We start from the raw sequence: 19263 nt of genomic DNA, 5'->3' as shown, positions 1-19263 counted from the left end.
GAATAATTTATTACCAGATACGCTGCTGCCTGTGCATTTTAATAAAGCAGGCCCTGTTATGTTACATATGGGGAAAACACATAATGAATGCTTGGATTGGTTCTTGGACAATTTTATTCAAGCTTTGCTGTCTAAGTACTTTTAAAAAAAACTACTTTAGATTTTAGAATAACTGGCCAAATAAACTGTCTGCATGCACAGCATTAATGTCAATAACCAGAACTACTTTTCTCTCCTTACTACAAGCTTTTGCATATTTTTCTGTTTCATAAACTCCTTTAATGCTAATTTATTCATACACCATCATCCCAAATCAATGTGTCTGTCCTCACCTGCATCTTGTTGAAGCGTCTGGGTTTCTCAAAATGAAACTCGATGTCCACGCTGCCTTGCCCGAGGGCCTCTCTGCTCCATCCAAGGTAATCGTACCCCGGCCACACCCGCAGCTCCTTCGTTTCTATGAAGTCATCTCCTCCCAGGACGCCGTCGCAGAGCTGGCCAAGGCCTCCGAACTGCATCCTAAACACACACAGTATCATTAACGCATCATTTTCACAGAAACAACAGACTCAAGCAGCAGCAATGGGAGCAAATTAAGAGGAAAAACCTACAGATGCACATGCAAAAATATAAATCAACAGCAGAAATACATCCCAGCAGGCTCAAAGGAGCACAACAGGGTCAACAATAGGACCCCTTCACCCACAGATGTGCCTGAATCTGCTAGAAAAACGTCTGGATCACATCAAAAGAGCACGCTCACCCGTTAGAAAAACATTTCAGCTCCATTAACTGCACAGCCTGTAAAAGTGTGGACAACTCAAACCACCCTAAATTCCTGGTTTACCCCTCATTGCCCACTGCCAAACATTATGGTCTGAAAACACGCCTCAAATCCCTGAGCGACTAAGAAAAATAATGCTATTCTCTGCTGATTAGGTGGACTGAAAACCAAACACCTTTTAGTTTGAGCAGATGTGACAAGCACCAGATCTTTTCTTAAACGTTTAATCAGTGGGAGTCAATGGGGAAGAGTTATCGTCTTCTCATGTGTAAAAGTAGAAACAGAGAGGCAGCTGAATATCGTACCCTTGTTCTGTGCTGCCATCATAGGTGGAGTCGTTTAGATAGACCGGCATGCCGGGCAAGTTCATGACGTGTCCCACCGGAGCCGTGTAAGCGTTCAATCCATCTGGGAAAACACAATTACAATATATTATTCAGGTAGTTTTAGAAAGAAAGCATTGTCTCTTACAACTTTCTGTTATGTTTCCAAATATTTTGCTATTCAAATCGCATCGTTTTGATTTGGTGATGCACAAACAGGATGTCAAATTTAGCACCGCGGTGATAGTGTGATGGATGGAAGTTTGTTAATTTACCATTCAGAGGTACATTTACTATTTGAGTTACATTTAGTCTTTGTGGTTGTAATGCTTTGCCAGCAGTTTGGCTAAAGATGTTAATGCCTAGCCTGATTTGGCTAATGTAGTGGTCAAATGCAACCAGCAGGGGGAATCTAGCGCTTGAGACGTATCTGGCTCTTTCAATAAAATATTCCCCTATATAAACACACCTGTACGATTGTAAATTAGTTTAACTTTTGGAAAGCTGGTAAGTATATTTTTGACACACTCTGTTGTTAGCTCTGTTGCTAGCTCCACTGTCAGCGCCGTTGCTAGTTACCATACTGTTAAACTCTGAAATCATTGTGAATGTTTGGAAGCTAACTGAGATAATAATACACCCTGGAGCAAAGGCGACGTGTCTGGCTCTTTCATTAAAATATTCAAATTCTTCAGGGCTTTTACACCAGATTATAACTTAAATTGTGCTTTTATCAAATATATTTTGGCTACCATTGCATTAAACATCAATGTGCCAACGTCAAGCGGTGGCTATCAGACATTAGCATAGGGCTGAAAAATATATCACATGCTGTAATATTGCATTTTAGGCAGTAACATTTTATTTAAAAGGGAATCAAACTGTATTTTCATCTTTTAATGTATTTGAGAGGTTAAATAAAACAAATGATTGTATCCAATTAATCGTTACAATAAATTGATAGAAAAATCAATTACTTAGTTGACTCACAGCAAGGGCCAGAAAGAGATGTTCAGTGTTGTTTGTTTCACCTGTCAGTGGTCATAATGTTATGCCTCATCTGTGTGTTTTTGATCTTGTCCAGACAGTCGCTGGAAAGCGACTGTCCAACAACATGGGGAGGTCATGTTATTGGACCTCTTCATCCCTGGCATGCATTAACCCAGATGACCTCGCCGCTGTAACAAACGGCTGCTAATCAGGCTGGTCGGTGAGAGCAACAGCGGCTACAACCTCTGCTATCCATAATAAACAACACTTCACAGCGTATTACACTGCAGCATGCTCTTCAGGCACATGAATGACTGTCTGAGGGTCGGGCAGCTTCTCTCTGAATGTTAAACAAACACTAGAAAGAGCAGTCACCTCTGTATACTGATTTGTGATTACATAATGTGTGGGGGAAAAAAAGCCTGACATTCATTAGATTCTGCATAATCTGTGGCCTGAAGTTGAACCGAGTTGCTGCACCCCTGAGACCGCAGAGGATCTTTTTTTTTTTTTTTAGAGCGACGCTCTCCCTGAAGGCAAGGAGCAGGAACCGGGTCTCACTGACGACTGTGATTTACAGAGCACCCCGCTCTGTCTCTGGATGGGGGCAGGAAAGGAGATGAACCAGTCATAAATACTCAGCGTTGTGCTTCACAAAAACCAACATCATTCATCAGGCTGTGGCTTCTTTTCTCTGGGCGAACCCCTTAGAGGCTGCACAAACACGTACTAGTAATCATTACCATCTGATATGAAATTAAATCTAAGAAGAAGGAAAACTCAGTCACCTTCAACATAATCAAACTTATCAAGATCGAGCCGCCGTGCCTCAAATACGCACACCAGATGATAAGAAAAGCAAAGAATTTGTCTGTTTCTATCACCACATACTTACCATTCCACACACAACCGTAGAGCTCCACCCGAAGGCAAACACTCATCACTCGGTCAGCCAGGGGGTAAAACCGGACCATACGGGCAACAATCGGGGGGCCGAGGTCCTTCAGCACAATTTCATAGGTGTTCTTATTGCCTGACACCACCTGGAGAGGGGAAAAGCACAAATACTCAATTACATGATGCACCACCCTGTTGGTTCCTTCCTATTTGATCCCGCCTGGAGGCTAAGATGTTTTTATTTTGGGCAGCTTCCAGTTCTATCGATTTAGAAAATTAACTTTTCTTTTTAGTTTCCAAAAACATGAAAAATACTGATTTTAGAGAGAGAGTCCTCATTTGATAAAATATGAACAACGTTTTTTAACCAGATGGATGGATGGATGGATGGATGGATGGATGGATGGATGGATGGATGGATGGAGGATGGATGGATGGATGGATGGATGGATGAAAAAGCCAACAATGATGGATGGAAAATGGGGGAATGAGGAAAAATGAAAAGATATTTAGATGGATGGACTAATGGATGGATGAAAAGAATGGTAGTGATGATGGATGGATGAATGGATTGACAGGATGGACAGATGGATACAAATGCACGATGGATGAGGACAAACCAAGGGATGATGGTCGGATGGATAGAAAAAGCCAAAGGATGGATAAAAGGTAAACGGATGAACTGATGAATGGATGCAAAGACAGATGGATGAAGACAACTTGCGTGATGGGAAGATAGATGGATGGATGAAAAGACAGACGGATAAAGTAATGGATAGATGAAAGGATGGACTGACTGATAGATGGATGGACGTACATCATTTTGCTCCACAATCAGAAACTCTGCCAGGACTGGGTGACTGGAGACACTTGGACATGTTGTCCCAGTCAGACAAATATAACTTCATGAACATGTCTGGAAATGCTGAGGACCTTCTGACCAATAAGATCGAGTTGATATCAGACGACAACTGATAGTGGAGAACAAAGTGAGTGACTCCTCGTCTAGACGGTGTTTAATGGGGTCTGGATTCCCAGAAACCCAGAGTCGAGCTTATCGACAAGGAAAACACTTAACATGTGCCGAATGCTGAAACTTAAGGTTTTCTTTGCGCTTATCTTCACAACAGCAATCAATGATTAGCTATAAATAAAACAGTCAGGTAAAGAGCATTAATATTCAACAGCCTGAAGACGTGGATCAATTTCTCTTCAATAATTTAGCTCATCCTCAGGCTCCTTCTGACATTCACTTTTTTGCACTTGTGTACAGAGTTGTCCCGGTGTAATTAATGAAACACTTTCCTTAGATGGATGAAATTCTGCTGACTGACCTCTTGTCCCCAGCGGTCCTGCCAAGTGATCCATTTCTTTCCGTCTCTGGAGTAACGGAGCCGATAACTGCGGACAAACTCTTGGCCGTGACCGTCAGCGTGCCGACCTTGGGTACCAACCAGAGCCACGAAGTGGAGTTTGTGGAGGTCAATCTACAGGAAATGCATCATTAACAAGTGTCCTAGAACAAGTCATCTTTCAAAACCTTTGCAGTCTAAAATAAGTTATTTATTATTTCTGTATTTTCTTTCTTCTCCACCTGCTTCTTTTTAAAGGTGACCTATTAGGTTTCCTTAAACAGGTCAGGACAGAAAATGTTTATTACATTGTTGGCACAAAATCATTCTTAGATGATTAGATTTTAGTCTGGTCAGTTGTTCTGACTGTTTTATGTTTTATGGCTTCCATGCCTCCCAACTCAATGTTTACACTCACACACGAAAATGGCTGCCAACTAGACAATTATTCAACCAAACATTTTAGAAAACCAGTACCACAACTAACCAGAATGCAGCAAGTTAAAGGTAAGTCAGCAACAATTCACTTATATTTTCCAGCAGGAATTGTACAGCAAAAAAAGCAGCAGCCCAAACGTGCTTTAGCTCTGCTTGGGTTGCTAGGTAAGGGGCAGTGCCTCCTGATTTGTGACTTTACATTTCGAAGGTTTTTGAAACAGCTCCTTTGCTGGAGTCTAAAAACAAAAACCTATTGCCAACAAACACCTGAGTGTTTTTTTTTAATGTGCTGAACGAGTTGAGACCCAAATGAAAATACAAAAAGGTACAAAATGTAAATTTTGCATAGTACGTGCTCCTTGAAATCACATGGCTTGTTTTTCTGAAATATAGAATCCTAAACCTGTCCAACTCTCCAAGTTTACATATTTGTCTGACATCATAAAACAACTGTTTCCCATTTAAAAAGTAGATAGAGTTACAATGGAGGAATGCTCCATCAGATTACGCTTTCAAACTACAAGCATGTAGTATGTAGTATGCTGCTTTTTCTGGTGAAAAACATGTACAGTGCTTTTTAAAAGTATCATATTTATTCATATTGGAGCAATAAAGCTCAATTTTTTAGGGGACTTTATGTGACATACCACACAAAATGGTGCATAATTGGGAAGTGAAAGAAAAATAGTGTTTCAAATCTTTCAAAAATAAACTTACAGCCACAAGGTTGTGGTATTTTTCAGTATTGTTTAACCTGAAACTAACATTTTCACCCTTTCTTGTTTGGAGACAGTGCAGCACCGTCATGTAGCCTCGCATGTAAGGAAAAAACTGGGTAGCATCTCGTCTTTTGTAGGATTTTAATGCTGCTCTGCTGTAAGGAGAAACGCCGATTATGACTATGCTATAAATCATGTGCTGTGAATTCAGACAAAGTCGGTAATTTGAGCGACACCTCAGGAGGGAGGAGGTTCGGGTCGGGTTCTAAGCTTGCTTTTCAAAACTTTTGTAAATACCGCCGCCGTCTCTGAGCCCCAACCGGGTTTGTTAAGTTCTCAGATAAATTAGTTTGACTTGAACAAGTAAAAGCCATGAAAAAACTGAGGAAAACAACTTTGGAAAATATTTTCAGTTGCTCTGTTCAATATCACTTCCAACGTCCATCATGGCGCCTGATTAAGTGACGTAATTACAAACGGTCAATAATTAAAATAATCTGCCAGAGGTATAAAATTTCTTGCTTACTTAATCTGTTTTAAACATCCCTGCTGCTTGTTCGCTAATATTCTCAAGAAAATGTGCATCTTTTTCCTTTCGCATCAAGTTGTGAATTATTTTAATTTTGATTTTAGCAACACTTCATTTTACAAGAATGAGCAATGAGAAATACTGACTATGGTATAAAATAAAAAAATTAACCTGAAATGTTTCATCCTCTGCAGTCTTCTTCTATCAGCAGGGCGACCATTTAACCATTTATCCAAACAATCAATTAAAGCTAAATGATCCTTTCTGCTCATCTAATCTAACACCAACTCTCAGTGATTGCTAAGGGAGCACATAACAATTAGTTAGCGATATTACTTGGATTAAGTTGTAGGGTTTTTTTTTTACATTGTAGCTACATTGGCCATTGGGGATTTGTAAAGTAGAACCAGCAAAATGTTTAAAACACATGGTGGTTTTCCACCCACCACAACAAAAAAACTTTTCTGCAGCAATAGCTTCACTTCAGGGGAGAATTTTTAAAAACATGAAGAGCAGGAAAGTCAGCTCATAAACGCAGGTGAAGCCATTTATTTTCAGTCCTAAAACACCATGATAAATTGCCACACATTACTGGTTAAGTAATGAACAAATAAGCACTGTATTACAAATAAGAGAGCGACCATGGAAAAACACAACATCTTGAAATGACTGGTGCAATCAAGCAGTGCTGAACAAAATGAAGCAAGATGTTTGAAAATCTAGTCATGAAATTATATAAAACTCTTTAAAAGCAATCAGCTGTTCATTTCGGCAGCAACAATATTTGGAGAACACAGACAGAGATTGTTGTTTATAGTTTGTAATGATCATTATATCCTGCACTAATCACTAAGGTGCTGAATGTCAACTCAGCTTCAAAAATAGCAACTACTATTTTGGTAACTACTCTCTTGCACACAGTGTGACGCCACTTCTGCTCCTAATATAAATAATGACGGTTTATGGCAGGAAAAGCTGATTAAAAATATTTGTAATACATCTAACTATAGTTCTTAAATACAATTTTTAATTGGCTAACATCAAAGCTAAAATTAGCCACAAATATCTGAGCTATGAATCTTTATTTCATAATATTTACACAAAAAAATGAAAGGAGAAACATATTCAAATTACTTTTATGTAATAATAGAAAAGCAAAAATTGTTCCTTGTATTAAAATATTCTAATTTATCAGTAATGAATGTTAATGTTACATTGTAAGATTTATTCAATGTGATTTTAACTTTGAGAATGAAAGCATCTGCTGGATTTGGTGAGTGTTTGTGTCCTGCACATGCTAGCACACATTTGTGCAATTTCCTCCTTTAAAGAATGAAACAAGGAGGGATACATCAAATTTGATTTACGCTTTACATCTTTTTTTTCTTAAAAGAAATTACAAATGACTGAAAATATCTTTTTAAAAAATGGGTTTTTATTTCTGTGAGTTGACTTTAATTCAAAATCAAGAAAGCAGCAAGTGGTTTTTGTAAGTGCTTGAATCCCTTTGAGTTATTGTTGTTATTCCCACAGATAAGTAAGAAACACTGACTAAACAGAGAAACTGACCTGAAGGTACTCTGACTCATTGGGGAAGACCGGTGCGGCCGGACACCACGCTCCGTCCCCTTCTCCGGTGCTCAGCCTGAAAAACAGAAGATCAATTATTTTTTAAGTAAAAAACAAAACTCACTTCCACGGCTGGTCCATCAAATTGAAACAAACGAAGCAAGAGGCAAACATACAAGTGCCTCCACTAAATCTAAAACCTCAGCGTTGGCAACGTGCAGAGGATTCAGCACAACCTTACATACATAATAATGGCAATCAAAGATTCACAAAGTTGCAGCAGTGAATCTGACCAAGAAATACACAGCAAGAAAGAGACTTGGAAATGAACACCGACGAAAAGCACAGACAGCATCCAGCTCACGAAGAGGGGGAATTACATGGAAGGAGTAAAGCCTCCTTCTGACAAGATCTGGTGCTCACTGTCAGGACTGGATCTTTGCTGAGAGCTTTTATCGTGACCACACACATGCATCAAACATTTCCTCCCAGTGCGAACCCTCCCTCAATCCACCCGGAGGAGAGGAGCTTTTACCAGCACCACATATTGGCCACGAGGAGACCACAGCCTTGGCCGTGAATCTGTGAGGTTGGACCGGCCTTTTGGAGCAAACGTCCAGGCCACAACCACGCTCTGACCGCTTCGGGGGCCTTTCTGAAAACAAACGCTGCTGCACCGACCACTAAAACAAATCACAAGATCAACTTGGTTAAACTGACGGTGACGTTGGGATTTAAAAATCAACCTCTTCCCCCGTCTGCCGGGTGAGCTCATACAGCTGGGAGCCGCAGGATTAAATCAACACATTAGCGGTCCACCCAGAGTCCTGTGACAGAGGAGAAGGAGAAATGCAGCCAGGCTCAGTTTGGACCTGAATGCACCAGCCTGCTCTGTTTAGTTAAATATCTTCTGCAAATGCTAAATTCTCCAATTTTCTTCACTCCATCGTACCCAATATGCTATATAATTTTTCAGGGGAAGTGAAATATGGTCCATTAAACCTTGAAAGCTGATTCATCCCCAGTTTATAGCGCAGCCCTGCAGCAATGCACCTTTCACTCATTTTCTGTTTTACTTTATGTTCGCAGCTCGGACTGTTTTCCCTCTCAGGGTCTCCCTAATGTGCCTTAAAAACAGCTTGAGCTAACAATCACTTCCACATGGTTAGACAGCGGGCCAACAGACCCAACCGGCCCGAACACATGATCCTGCAAAAAGCTCCAACACGTGGCTGTAGCGTGTTATGGGTTTAACGGGGCTCTCGCGGATCGGAGCGGACGAGGTGGTAATACAATTAGCAAATGGGTTTCATGAAGGCACACGCAATTATCTCCTGCCGAAACTTAATAGACTTCAGAAACATTAGTTTTTTTTCTTTAGCGTGGTGCCAGCGGACTGAAAATAAGCTCTACAGACAAACACATTAGTCTAAAGAAGGGCTTGATTTACATTTTGCGCAGGTTAGTAGCAAACAGCCACAGCAGATGCATAATTATGAGATGAATTGTATTCCTCATTAAATTGTTTAACAAAGACTACAATCGGTCAGCCTATGAACATCAAAGCTGAATGTTTAACTAGAGTACAAGTCTCAGAGGTAAAAACTGTCCCTAATTATTTAGTTTTCCTGCAAAAAACATGTGAGTTGTATTTCAATATACATTAATAAACACTGATATTTTGTGGAAGAAGTGCAAAGAGATGCGCCTTGCAAAACTTTTTACAACACAACTCCAAATTTTACTGAGATTATATGAATAGATTTTACACAAACAAAATGACTGAAGAGGAATGAAAATGATGCACAGGTTGTAAAATATTAAAGAATTAAACAATTGTTATGCATTTGTATTCAACCCCTTAAGCCACCACTGGGGATATGCATCTCGCAGCTTCGCTGACTCAATTTCACGACCATTCTTTGCAAAACAGCTCAAATTCAGTCAGTTATCTTTGTATTACAGCAAGTAGAACATTTATCCCAGTCTGATGTTTTTGCAGCGTCTTGCAGGTTTTCTTCCATCTTCGCTTTAAACTTGACTCCATCCATCCTCCCATTGACACAACATGATGCTAGCTTTGGCCTTGAGGACCAACTGGTCTGGATTTATACTAAAAGATGATGCCAAGATATGCAACTGCACGTCTCTGAAAAGCATTGAAAGAGCTTCCAGCACAACCAACAAGAATGCAGAAAATGCTTTGATTGAAAAGTCGACAACAAAACACTTGTCCTGTCCAGCAGCCATTGTACAGCACATACAGCGTTAAAACTAGCGAACTAAATGTTCTGGAGCTCAGCTTGGGTCGCTAGGTAACAGTGCAGTGTCCATCAAATGTGACTAAACAATCTGGAGGTTCATTTTTCACACATTAAAAAAGATTATCTTCCAGAAAATGTCTGGATGTCTTTTTTTTATGCACATGGGCTGCTTTTAGAAGCAGTTGAGTCTTAAATCGAAGTACAAAAACCTGCAAAACGTGAATTTTGCATAATAGCTGCCCTTTAAAAAACATTTTCACAGAGTTTTATCAGCCTGCCTCCCCATTAACCTTCTTCTTTAAGAGGCCATCAAGTTCTCAGCAGGATGTCAGTCAGGTGAGGAGTTTTCTCAGGTCATTTGTCGGCCATCTTTCAGGCCTCAGCTAGCAGAGCATGTGATGGAGTGTGGGTCCTTGTGATGCAGCAATGACCCACATAAGGCATGAGACCTCAACACACACTACACACCTCCTCCTGTTAAAACTGTCTGAGAAAAGTATTTTTCAGCAGAGTGTGGAAGTGATTTTCTTATTCACTCTGAAAAGCTCCAACTGGCTCGTCCTCAATGGTAGCAGCCCGTGTCGGTACTCCGCCATCCTGCCAACGCTTGCTGCCGCCTTATGCTTCCTGGTTATCAACACTGGCTCATCCATCGCCTGCAAAGACTCATTTTATCTTCCTGGAAAAGCTGGCAAAACTATTTCGTTGACCTCAAAATGGGCTGCATCGCTCCTCAACCTTGAGCTGAGTGCTACGTCATCTGACTGCTTCATTCTGGCAACTTTATTGCAGTAACTCAATCCAAATAGCAAAGTTATTGTAGGAGTTGGTGAGTTTTTAAGAGGAGAGCCTCAATCACTCTATTACTTTCTGAACTTCCAATTATGTGTTTTTGCTAACTCTAGTTTGTGATTATGGCGCTGAGAATGAGCGACTCCAGGCCCATCAAGTCAAGGCAATGGGAAAGGTTTCAGCAGGGGGGCCAAAATCCCCAAACTGAAACAATTTAGGGGCCAAAATTAGCTTCTTTTTTTTTTCTTTTACTCTAACTAGAAATGCTAAAGTAGTGTTACTTTGAATACTTACTTACACAAAAATAAATTAAACTGCTTATACTTTAAAGAAACAAACATTTGCCTTAAAATTTAGGGTTATTTAACTTTTTGGGCCAATTATTTTTTATTTTGCTGTTCTATGAATATATTTAGTTCATTTCCAGCAACAAAAATGAGAATTTTCTTTTAAATCCTCTGCTCTTTAGCCAAGTATAATGAATGGGTGTGTCCAAGTGTGTTTTTGGGTAAAAAGTCACTGCATATTTGCAGAATGACTTTCTATTTATGTAAAAAAAAGGAAAATAAAATCCTTTGTGTTGCATGTAATAGTGTCTGCTTAAGAAGATGTAGACCATTGCATTGGCTCCATATGCCAGATGACCAAATATTTACCATTTTTGAACCACACAAAGTGATTACAAAGACCAGAAATGGCCCCCGGCCCTCACTTTGGACACCCCCGGATTAGAGCGCTCCCCCCAATTTAGGAGGGAAACTTTCCCAAACACAGACACTCAGCCATCATGAGATCTTATGCACCAGATTGTGAAGGAAATGGACAGGGAAAAAAGACAGCCCAGGACTGAGGAGAAGCTTCTGATTTTCTGTTTCATCTGATGACGATGTTCCCCTTTGAATGTTGTGGCTGCTGGTGCCAGACAGGCTGGTGTGAGTATTTCAGAAACTGCTTATCTCTTTGATTATAGAGAATGTTTTAAAAAAGAAAACGTATCCACCGAGCGGCTGATGTCTTGTTAATGTCAGACTGGTTTGAAATGACAGGAAGGCAACAGTAGCTCAAACAACCATGTAGAGGCAGATGGTTTACAGCAGCAGGCGATCACACCGGGAGCCACTCCTGTCCGCTAAAAACACCAAAACGAGGCGACGACTCCCACAGACTCACCAGCATCATCCACTGCAGCAACGGATCAGGCTGGTGGTGGAAGGACGGAGAACTGCGTATTTTCTATGTAAACTTTTGGCCTTTTACTAGAACTAGGTTTGTTACAATAACACATTTTGCGCAATAATAAATTGTCTCAGAAATGATGATAAATTATAAATGATGTTATCATTTTGAGACCATTTTCATCCATTGGTAATGGGAATGGCTTGATAATAATGTAAGTTAAGACAAATGGTCTTTAAAAATACCTTATTGAGCTGGAAGGGAAATTAAATAATATTAATTCAAATTCTTCTGAGTTTTTGTATTTGTGATGGCTGTTGACAGGAAAGATGTCTTGTAGCAGTCTGTATTACAGCTAATTTGAAGAAGCTTCTGACTGAAGACACTTTCCCTCACGAAGTGTCTTCAATCACTCATGAAGCGAGAAAACACAACAACCAACAGCAATAAATAAAATAATCACACAAAACCAAACATAAAATGGATTATGAATTCTGTGAACCCTTTGAAAAATAATAAATCGAATAGAAATTATGATAATCACTTGATTTTATGATACTATTAATTGATTAATTATTTGTTTATTGCAACTAGCTTTCTACCAACAGAGCGTAATTTAAAAACACCACAATCATCTCCATCCATTCATGACAACAGTGCCTCCATCTTCACATCTCTGCTTCCAGCAGGACATTGAGCCATGAAACAAAACTCAAATAATCTCTAACTGGTTTCTTCAACGTTAGATTTTTTTTAAAAAGGACCTTGAAATCTATATTCTCATAGCAGGTCTTGATTTTTATTTTTATTTTCTGGTTGTTCATACCTCTAAATAAACTTGATAGCAATGAGACTTTTGTGTGAATAGGAGAAGAGGAATGCTAACATTGCATAGCAGTATAATGTTTGCAGAAGTCATAATGGACGAAGCTGCTTATGGATCAATTCTGAAGCTCATGGCTTGGTTTAGAAAAACTCTGGCGGGGCGGTGATGGGATTCGTTCATAAATATATAATTCTAATTTTCAGTCATTGTTTGTGTCCTGATTTACAGCATCTGGCTTTTTCTGGTGCAGAGTTAAGATGCGTGTCTCACATCAATGACTTAAAAGTAATTTGAAAACAATCAGACACGTATCCAATTTAGATCAGATTTAAATGAGGTGAAAAGATCAGAATTGGGTCGTTCAGACTCCAGTGAAAAAGTCAGATAGAGGTTACATTTGAGCAAAAAAATGTTCATTTGGGTCAAATATTCCTGCTGTGTGAACGTAGCTCCATAGATCCCCATTGGGATGTGGGCAAACGGGAGATTCACGTCATGGAGTCGACAAATCAGCCACATCTTTCTGGAGACTTTATGAACTGTTGGTATCATTATGAATCAAAATCTGAAAGGAATTTTTCATCTTTAATCAAAGATCTATAAAGAAGGTCAAACCTGGAACCATCAAGTTGTACTTCATAGTATATTTACAGAAACAAAAAATGACCAACACCAGTAAACATGGCTTCTAACTCACAAACCGGATGTATTTTTACTCATTTAATTTGGTATGAACCAACTTAAATGACCTTTTTTCAGATTGTTAGCTTAAATCGTTTCTTATTCAAGTTCTTATGAAACTGAGTCGTGCCACTGAAGACCCACAATGACTGCTGCAGTTCTCATCACTCATCTTTCCAGCTGCTGCATCTGATGAAAAGATAAAAGTTGCATCATCACAGTAAAACTGTCACAAGAAATCCTTTATTCAAGGTGGTGCAGACATTTTCAAGATGGATTGGGGCTTCAGAAAATCTTCAGATTACTTTGTTTTATATATGAATGTTTGGGGGAATTTGTCCATTTTATGGATGAATATGAATGAGAGCACAAATACATTCAAGTTTTCTGTAAATTTACCTGAAAAATGTATCTAATCTGGAAGATGATTGAATACTTTAATCTTTTATCATATATTATCTGATCATCTATTCACCGAAACCTGCTACAACCTCAACTTGCGGCATTGTTCTAGTTAAATTTTAATTTGTAGAGGTATAATTAAGCTTTCTGTCATTTTTAAGTTTTACTTTTTGAACTGATCCAACTTAAATAGAGATTTGCAGCTCAGCCTAATAAGCAGGTGTTCACCTCTTCAGGCATCAACCCTCTCATTACGGAGCAGCACTAAAAGTACCCGATTACGACCATGCCTTCAATTTATTATAATTCTAAACCAAAACATGCGACTGCACTTTGAGCATCATAACAACATCATCACTCCGGCTTATCCAGGAATTATGCATGCAGCACATTGTAGGGACAGAAGGTTAAAGGCAGTGTTTGTTGTGTTGCGAAGAATGTGTGCAGAGGTTAATGTTTAATGATTGCTGTTGTGGTTTTTAATGAAGTCTCTTAATTCAAAAACAGTTTTATGCTCACCTGAACGTGACTTCCAGCATAAATCGGATGCGGGCAGCAGCCCAGACTCAGAACTGGTAGCGAAGCATTTAATCCACCCTATCAAGTCTCAGCCAGAGCAGCTATTCAAAGTGGTGATTATACGTTCTTTATAAAGAGCTCTTTCAAAGGCAGGCTTTCAAAAGTGGGAAAGTAGACCAAGTGAAAAGAACCTATGGTTTTGGAGACCAGAACAACAAACTCACTGAGTCTACTCTAAATATTTTCACCCCAAATCACAAATTTGAGAACATCTTTTAAGCCTGAAGTTCATCTCTGGAAAAAATGAAGACACCACTTCACTGAAGCCCATAGAAAACCTGGTTTTTCCACCAAATACTGATCTCTGAACTCTTCCTGAGTTAAAACATAAATATTGTTTCTAAATTAGCATTAACTTGTTTTCTTTACTTTGTTTGAGGTCTTTATTTTGACCATTTCTCATTTTCTGCAAATAAATACCTAATTTTTGCAGGGAATTTCAGAGTTTGTAGAATAAAAGAGCAAAGTTCATTGCACTCAAACATATAACTATAAAGAGTAAAATCAGAGAAACTGATCATTTCAAGTTGTCCCTTCATTTTTTCCAGAGCTTGATAAGTCAAAACTTTGATGCCATCTACATTTTACCACTAAAACGGCAGCTCTGTATCGATTTCAGTTGTGTTGCACAGAAATCCAATTGTTATTCCTGCTGCATGAAAAGAACATTTCTTCAAAAATGTTGTTTATATTGCTAAAAAAAAACCTACTTAAATGAAGGACAAGCCTTGCCTTAAATATTACACATGTTAGTTCTGCTCAGCAGACATAAAAATCAATCAACAGGAATTTATTCATCTAAATCCAAACAGATTGGAAAGAGCATCATAACAAGTGGAAGTGGAAGAAAAGGGATACCTGCTTTTCATTTTTACTTTTAACAAATACAAATCTCAAAACATGGGATGCATTTGTACTTGGTTCCCCTGAGGCAATACTTCATAAAGTCACAGATATGAGTCTGGGCTGTGAGCCTAGGCTTTGCTCTCAGCTCGTTGTTTCTTAGGCTACATTCACACAGCATGTCTTCATACTAGTCAAATGCAAGTGCAAACAGACTTCTGTATGAAATGTTTATGAGCCCAGAAGAAGAACAAAGTTATAACGGATGGAGCCGTTTATGGATCAATTTTAAATTTGGTGAGCAACGGGAGCTGGCCATCGTAAGATCATAACTAGCCATTATTTATGTCTGAATTTACTGTCATTATCTTCTTCTGGTGAAGAATTATGATGCATGTCATTGATGACGAGGCACCATTTGCCTGGCCAAGCAGATGGTGAATGTAACATGACCGTTGTGACAGAAGACGTCTTGAAAACTATCGAAGAAACAACTGAAGTCTGATTTATTTGGGGAGTGAACAGATCAGAACTGGACTGTTCAGATTGCTGTAAAAAAGTTTGATATATGAGCAAAGAAATCTGATTTGGGTTGAATTTGTTGCTGTGTGAAAGTGAAACCATGTTATGCTGCAACCACCATATTTCCATCATACATGGTGTTTTGTGTGCAAGCCAGATTGTAGGACTTAGGTCTCATCTGACCAGAAAACCTTCTTCCACTTGCTTTTTGTGTCAATGCAGGTTGCAGAAATGTGCAAAGGGAATTTCTTATATCTCTGTTTCAGCAAGTTTTTTTGTCATCACTCCAGAAAGGCCAGATTTGTGGAGAATAAACAATAGATGCTCCCACCCGAGCCGTGGATTTCTGCTGCTCCTCCAGGGTTACTAACTGTTAACCAATTAAAGACTTACCTTGTGTTATTAGAATAAAAGGGACTGAATAAAATTACATGCTACATTTTTCAGATTTCTACTTGTAAAAATTTTTAGAAAACCTTCATAATTTTTTGTCCTCTTCACACTGAAGACTCATGAAAAAGCTTAAAGTCAACAGAAATGTGCAATAACTTGTGCATTTTTTATTCAACAAATCAAAAGAGAAATTTGAATAATTTCTGTAACTATTGCAATAAATTACAGTAAAAAGACAGAAAAGGGTCATATGAAAAAGCTCTACTGAACATCGAGCTGGAAGCACAGCTCCCAATTCAATGCTCATCTTTAAAATTTTCCCTGTTGATTAATAATCACAAGGACTTTAACCTGTGGGTCATTATTACCAGTTTGGTGTGGAGTTCTTCAGATAGTTGTTTAACCTTCTCTAGCAGCAGAAAATGTGTGTGCAGACTTGCCTGAATAAGAATAGCGATCTCCTGTGACTAACAAATTCCTCGTTTGACTGCATGCACACGCGCTGTCTGCACTGTGATGGTTCAGGAAAACTACATGTACCATTACAGCCCCAGTGTTTAATCACTGTGTGCAGTATGGGTGGTCCCATAATTCACCACAGCAGGCATCCTGCAACCTGGCCTGTACCCTCATGAGCTGATCCTAAAGCCAAAACTTGTGTTGCACAGTCAAGCAGATGATGCGTCTTTGCAGCTTGCAAAGGCTGTTGATGCTTCAATTTTGTGTTAAATGAAACTTACTTCAACAACGGTAATTTTATCTGCAGTGTTCACCCGCTACCCTCACATACAAACTAAAACATTTTCCCACCTTCCATGTTTGGCCTCTGTGGAGTCGGACCAGGCGCTGGAGGCGGTGACGTCAGAGTCTGGGATGGTGCCATCCTCCATCCCCAGGGCGTAGCGACACTGAGCTGGAAGGGGAAGGATCGAGGGAAGCAGAGAAGACAAACACGGGATAAAGACATGAGCAAAACTCTCATCTGTCCAGAAGAAACTTAATACTTTCACTGTAGTTGTCAGGGGCCATCATTCGTCACGGAGCGTAACATTGTTATGTCATCTCTGGGAAAACATCCGGGCTTGATGCATGGTAACCAAAGCAGACAGCAAGTGCGGGGAGAGTTGTAGGAGACGGCTCCCTTAGCTGCCGTTTGCTACACAAAACACAAAGTCACACTTTCCAGATACATCATTAATTCCCAAGTTTGCTGCGGTGATGAGGGGTTTCAAAATTAAATTAAGCCACAACCCATACAAATAATTTTTTTCCTTCACAAAATTTAGCAACAAGAGCTGGAATTAGTTTCAATATTTTCATCTCTGCAGAGGTTTTTCTCCAGATACACCAAGATTGAGTCCCAGTTTCTGAACATTTTTGGGTTAAATATTCATAAATATAACAGCAGCAAGTTCCCTGTAGTTTGTGTAGATGGACTTTATACCTCAAAGAGTTAGTTTAAAAATTAGCTCTAATGAATCAACAAAAGTCACAAATGTTCTCAATGTCAGATTTGTTTTAACTGCATGTCAAAAAAAAAAAAATGCAATGGTATCGTTATTATAAATCTTATAAGTCTTTTTTTTTTCCTTCAGATGCTTTGGGAGAAACTACTTTCAGAAGATCAGAAGAAATCATCTTGTGATGAGAATCAGTTTGGGTTTTTATTGGACCAGCTATTCAGAAACCTGATCAAAACTCTGATCAGAAAACACACCAAACTATTTTGGTGAATTAACACTCTTCAGTGTGGATGCTCTTACCGTGAAATTTTTTGATATTTGCTGCTTTCATTGTCAGTGAGTTGGTAAAAAAAAAACTTTACTTTTCTGTGCTTCATTTAAAGAACATTTAGTTAAGACATTTGCAGGTCATTCAGGTTGGGAGAGAACAAGAATTTAAACGGATAATAAGAAGGTTAAATGGAGAACTACTTGTCTTATGTTTTAGTGTAATCCTTTGCAAGACAGCTAAGGGAAGGATTTATATTCTTTAGGAAATACAAACGGAAAATTGTTAAAAATAAAGACGCTGAAAATGGTTTAAAATGTGAAATCATTTTATCTTTGCTTTAAAATAATAGTAAATCCCTTTAAAAAAACCAGACCTGACAATGTCACACAGCTGAAAGACATCATCTCTGCTGTGGGTGTAAATCATTTCCGACTTGTAAGTAAGAAAGCTTATTGATAAAACACAAAGCACTGCACACATATAAATCACATTTTGGTTTTGCATAGCATAAAAACAATAAAAAGCCTGGAAGAACAAAACGTTTTTCAGCTGTTTTTAAACATTTAGTCAGCAAAATGACAAAATGTTCCACAGGTTAGGAGCCACAGACCCCGTCACCCCGAGTCCACGTTCACACAGCAGGTTGAGATCCTGTATTCTTATTATAGCTGAAAATATGTTGGGTTTTTTTCTGTTAATTAAACCCCATTCAGATGTATGTGTGAACATTTTACAACCCCAAAGAACGTTAATGTCTCAGAGGAGCGATTTGTTTACAATAGATGGAGACGTTTATGGGTTAAAGTTCATTCAGCCAACAAGATCAAAACATGAAGAAAGCACAGCTAGTCGAAATGGGCTTTTGTATTAATGGAGCATTAACACCAGCTTCTGACACTCTTCACTGACACAGGCTTCTTTCATAAGTTCATCATCATAATTTCGAGTCATTCTTTACATTGGATCCAATACTTGACTGTTTAGACTGCAGACGGTTTGAAAACAATTTGATGTGAATCCGATTTAGTTCCACATATGGAAGAGGCACAGGCCTGATTCAGACTGAAGTGAAAAGTCAGATGTAGTCAAGTTTATAAGTATGGTGCATTTCAGCAACAAAGCAGTTGAAAGAGCTCTATGTCAGAAAAACACAACAAATATAAAGTTATAGAAGACAGTCAACAACTGAAGCCTCTCTATTGTTTTCTATGACACATTTAGAAAATAAAATAAAACGTTATTCTTGTACTAGACTTAATTTTAGGTTTGGGATCAGCGTTTCACAGGTTGAAAGATAACAGAAGTAATCAAAGAAAATATTTTAATTTTTTTTTTATATTCTAAGAACTAGTTTTACAGTTCTTACAGAAATAATGATGTGCTAAAGTCGGTTTTGCCGTGCATCTTTAGTTTCTATTACTTTGATCTATTTACAAGTAAGTTATTAAGT

At 38.8% G+C, this 19263-nt stretch overlaps 1 protein-coding gene across 6 annotated transcripts in view; it reads right to left on the bottom strand.

Moving 5' to 3' along the window:
* ddr1 (discoidin domain receptor tyrosine kinase 1) overlaps positions 1-19263 on the bottom strand; it is an 80809-nt gene that overhangs the window by 28649 nt on the left and 32897 nt on the right. For all 6 annotated transcript variants that reach the window (XM_055047588.1, XM_055047584.1, XM_055047585.1 and 3 more), the window contains exons 3-8: positions 16890-16992; positions 7602-7677; positions 4329-4481; positions 2993-3140; positions 1090-1192; positions 333-519 (exon numbers count right to left, since the gene is read on the bottom strand). In XM_055047588.1, the coding sequence (XP_054903563.1) occupies positions 333-519; positions 1090-1192; positions 2993-3140; positions 4329-4481; positions 7602-7677; positions 16890-16992 (770 nt within the window). The remainder of the gene's footprint in view (positions 1-332; positions 520-1089; positions 1193-2992; positions 3141-4328; positions 4482-7601; positions 7678-16889; positions 16993-19263) is intronic.

Source organism: Poeciliopsis prolifica, unplaced genomic scaffold (assembly GCF_027474105.1).
Source record: "Poeciliopsis prolifica strain line A6 unplaced genomic scaffold, Auburn_PproV2 SCAFFOLD026, whole genome shotgun sequence".
Lineage (NCBI taxonomy): Eukaryota > Metazoa > Chordata > Actinopteri > Cyprinodontiformes > Poeciliidae > Poeciliopsis > Poeciliopsis prolifica.
The sequence above is the reverse complement of the archived record's forward strand: the minus strand, read 5'-3'. Positions and strand labels throughout refer to the sequence as shown.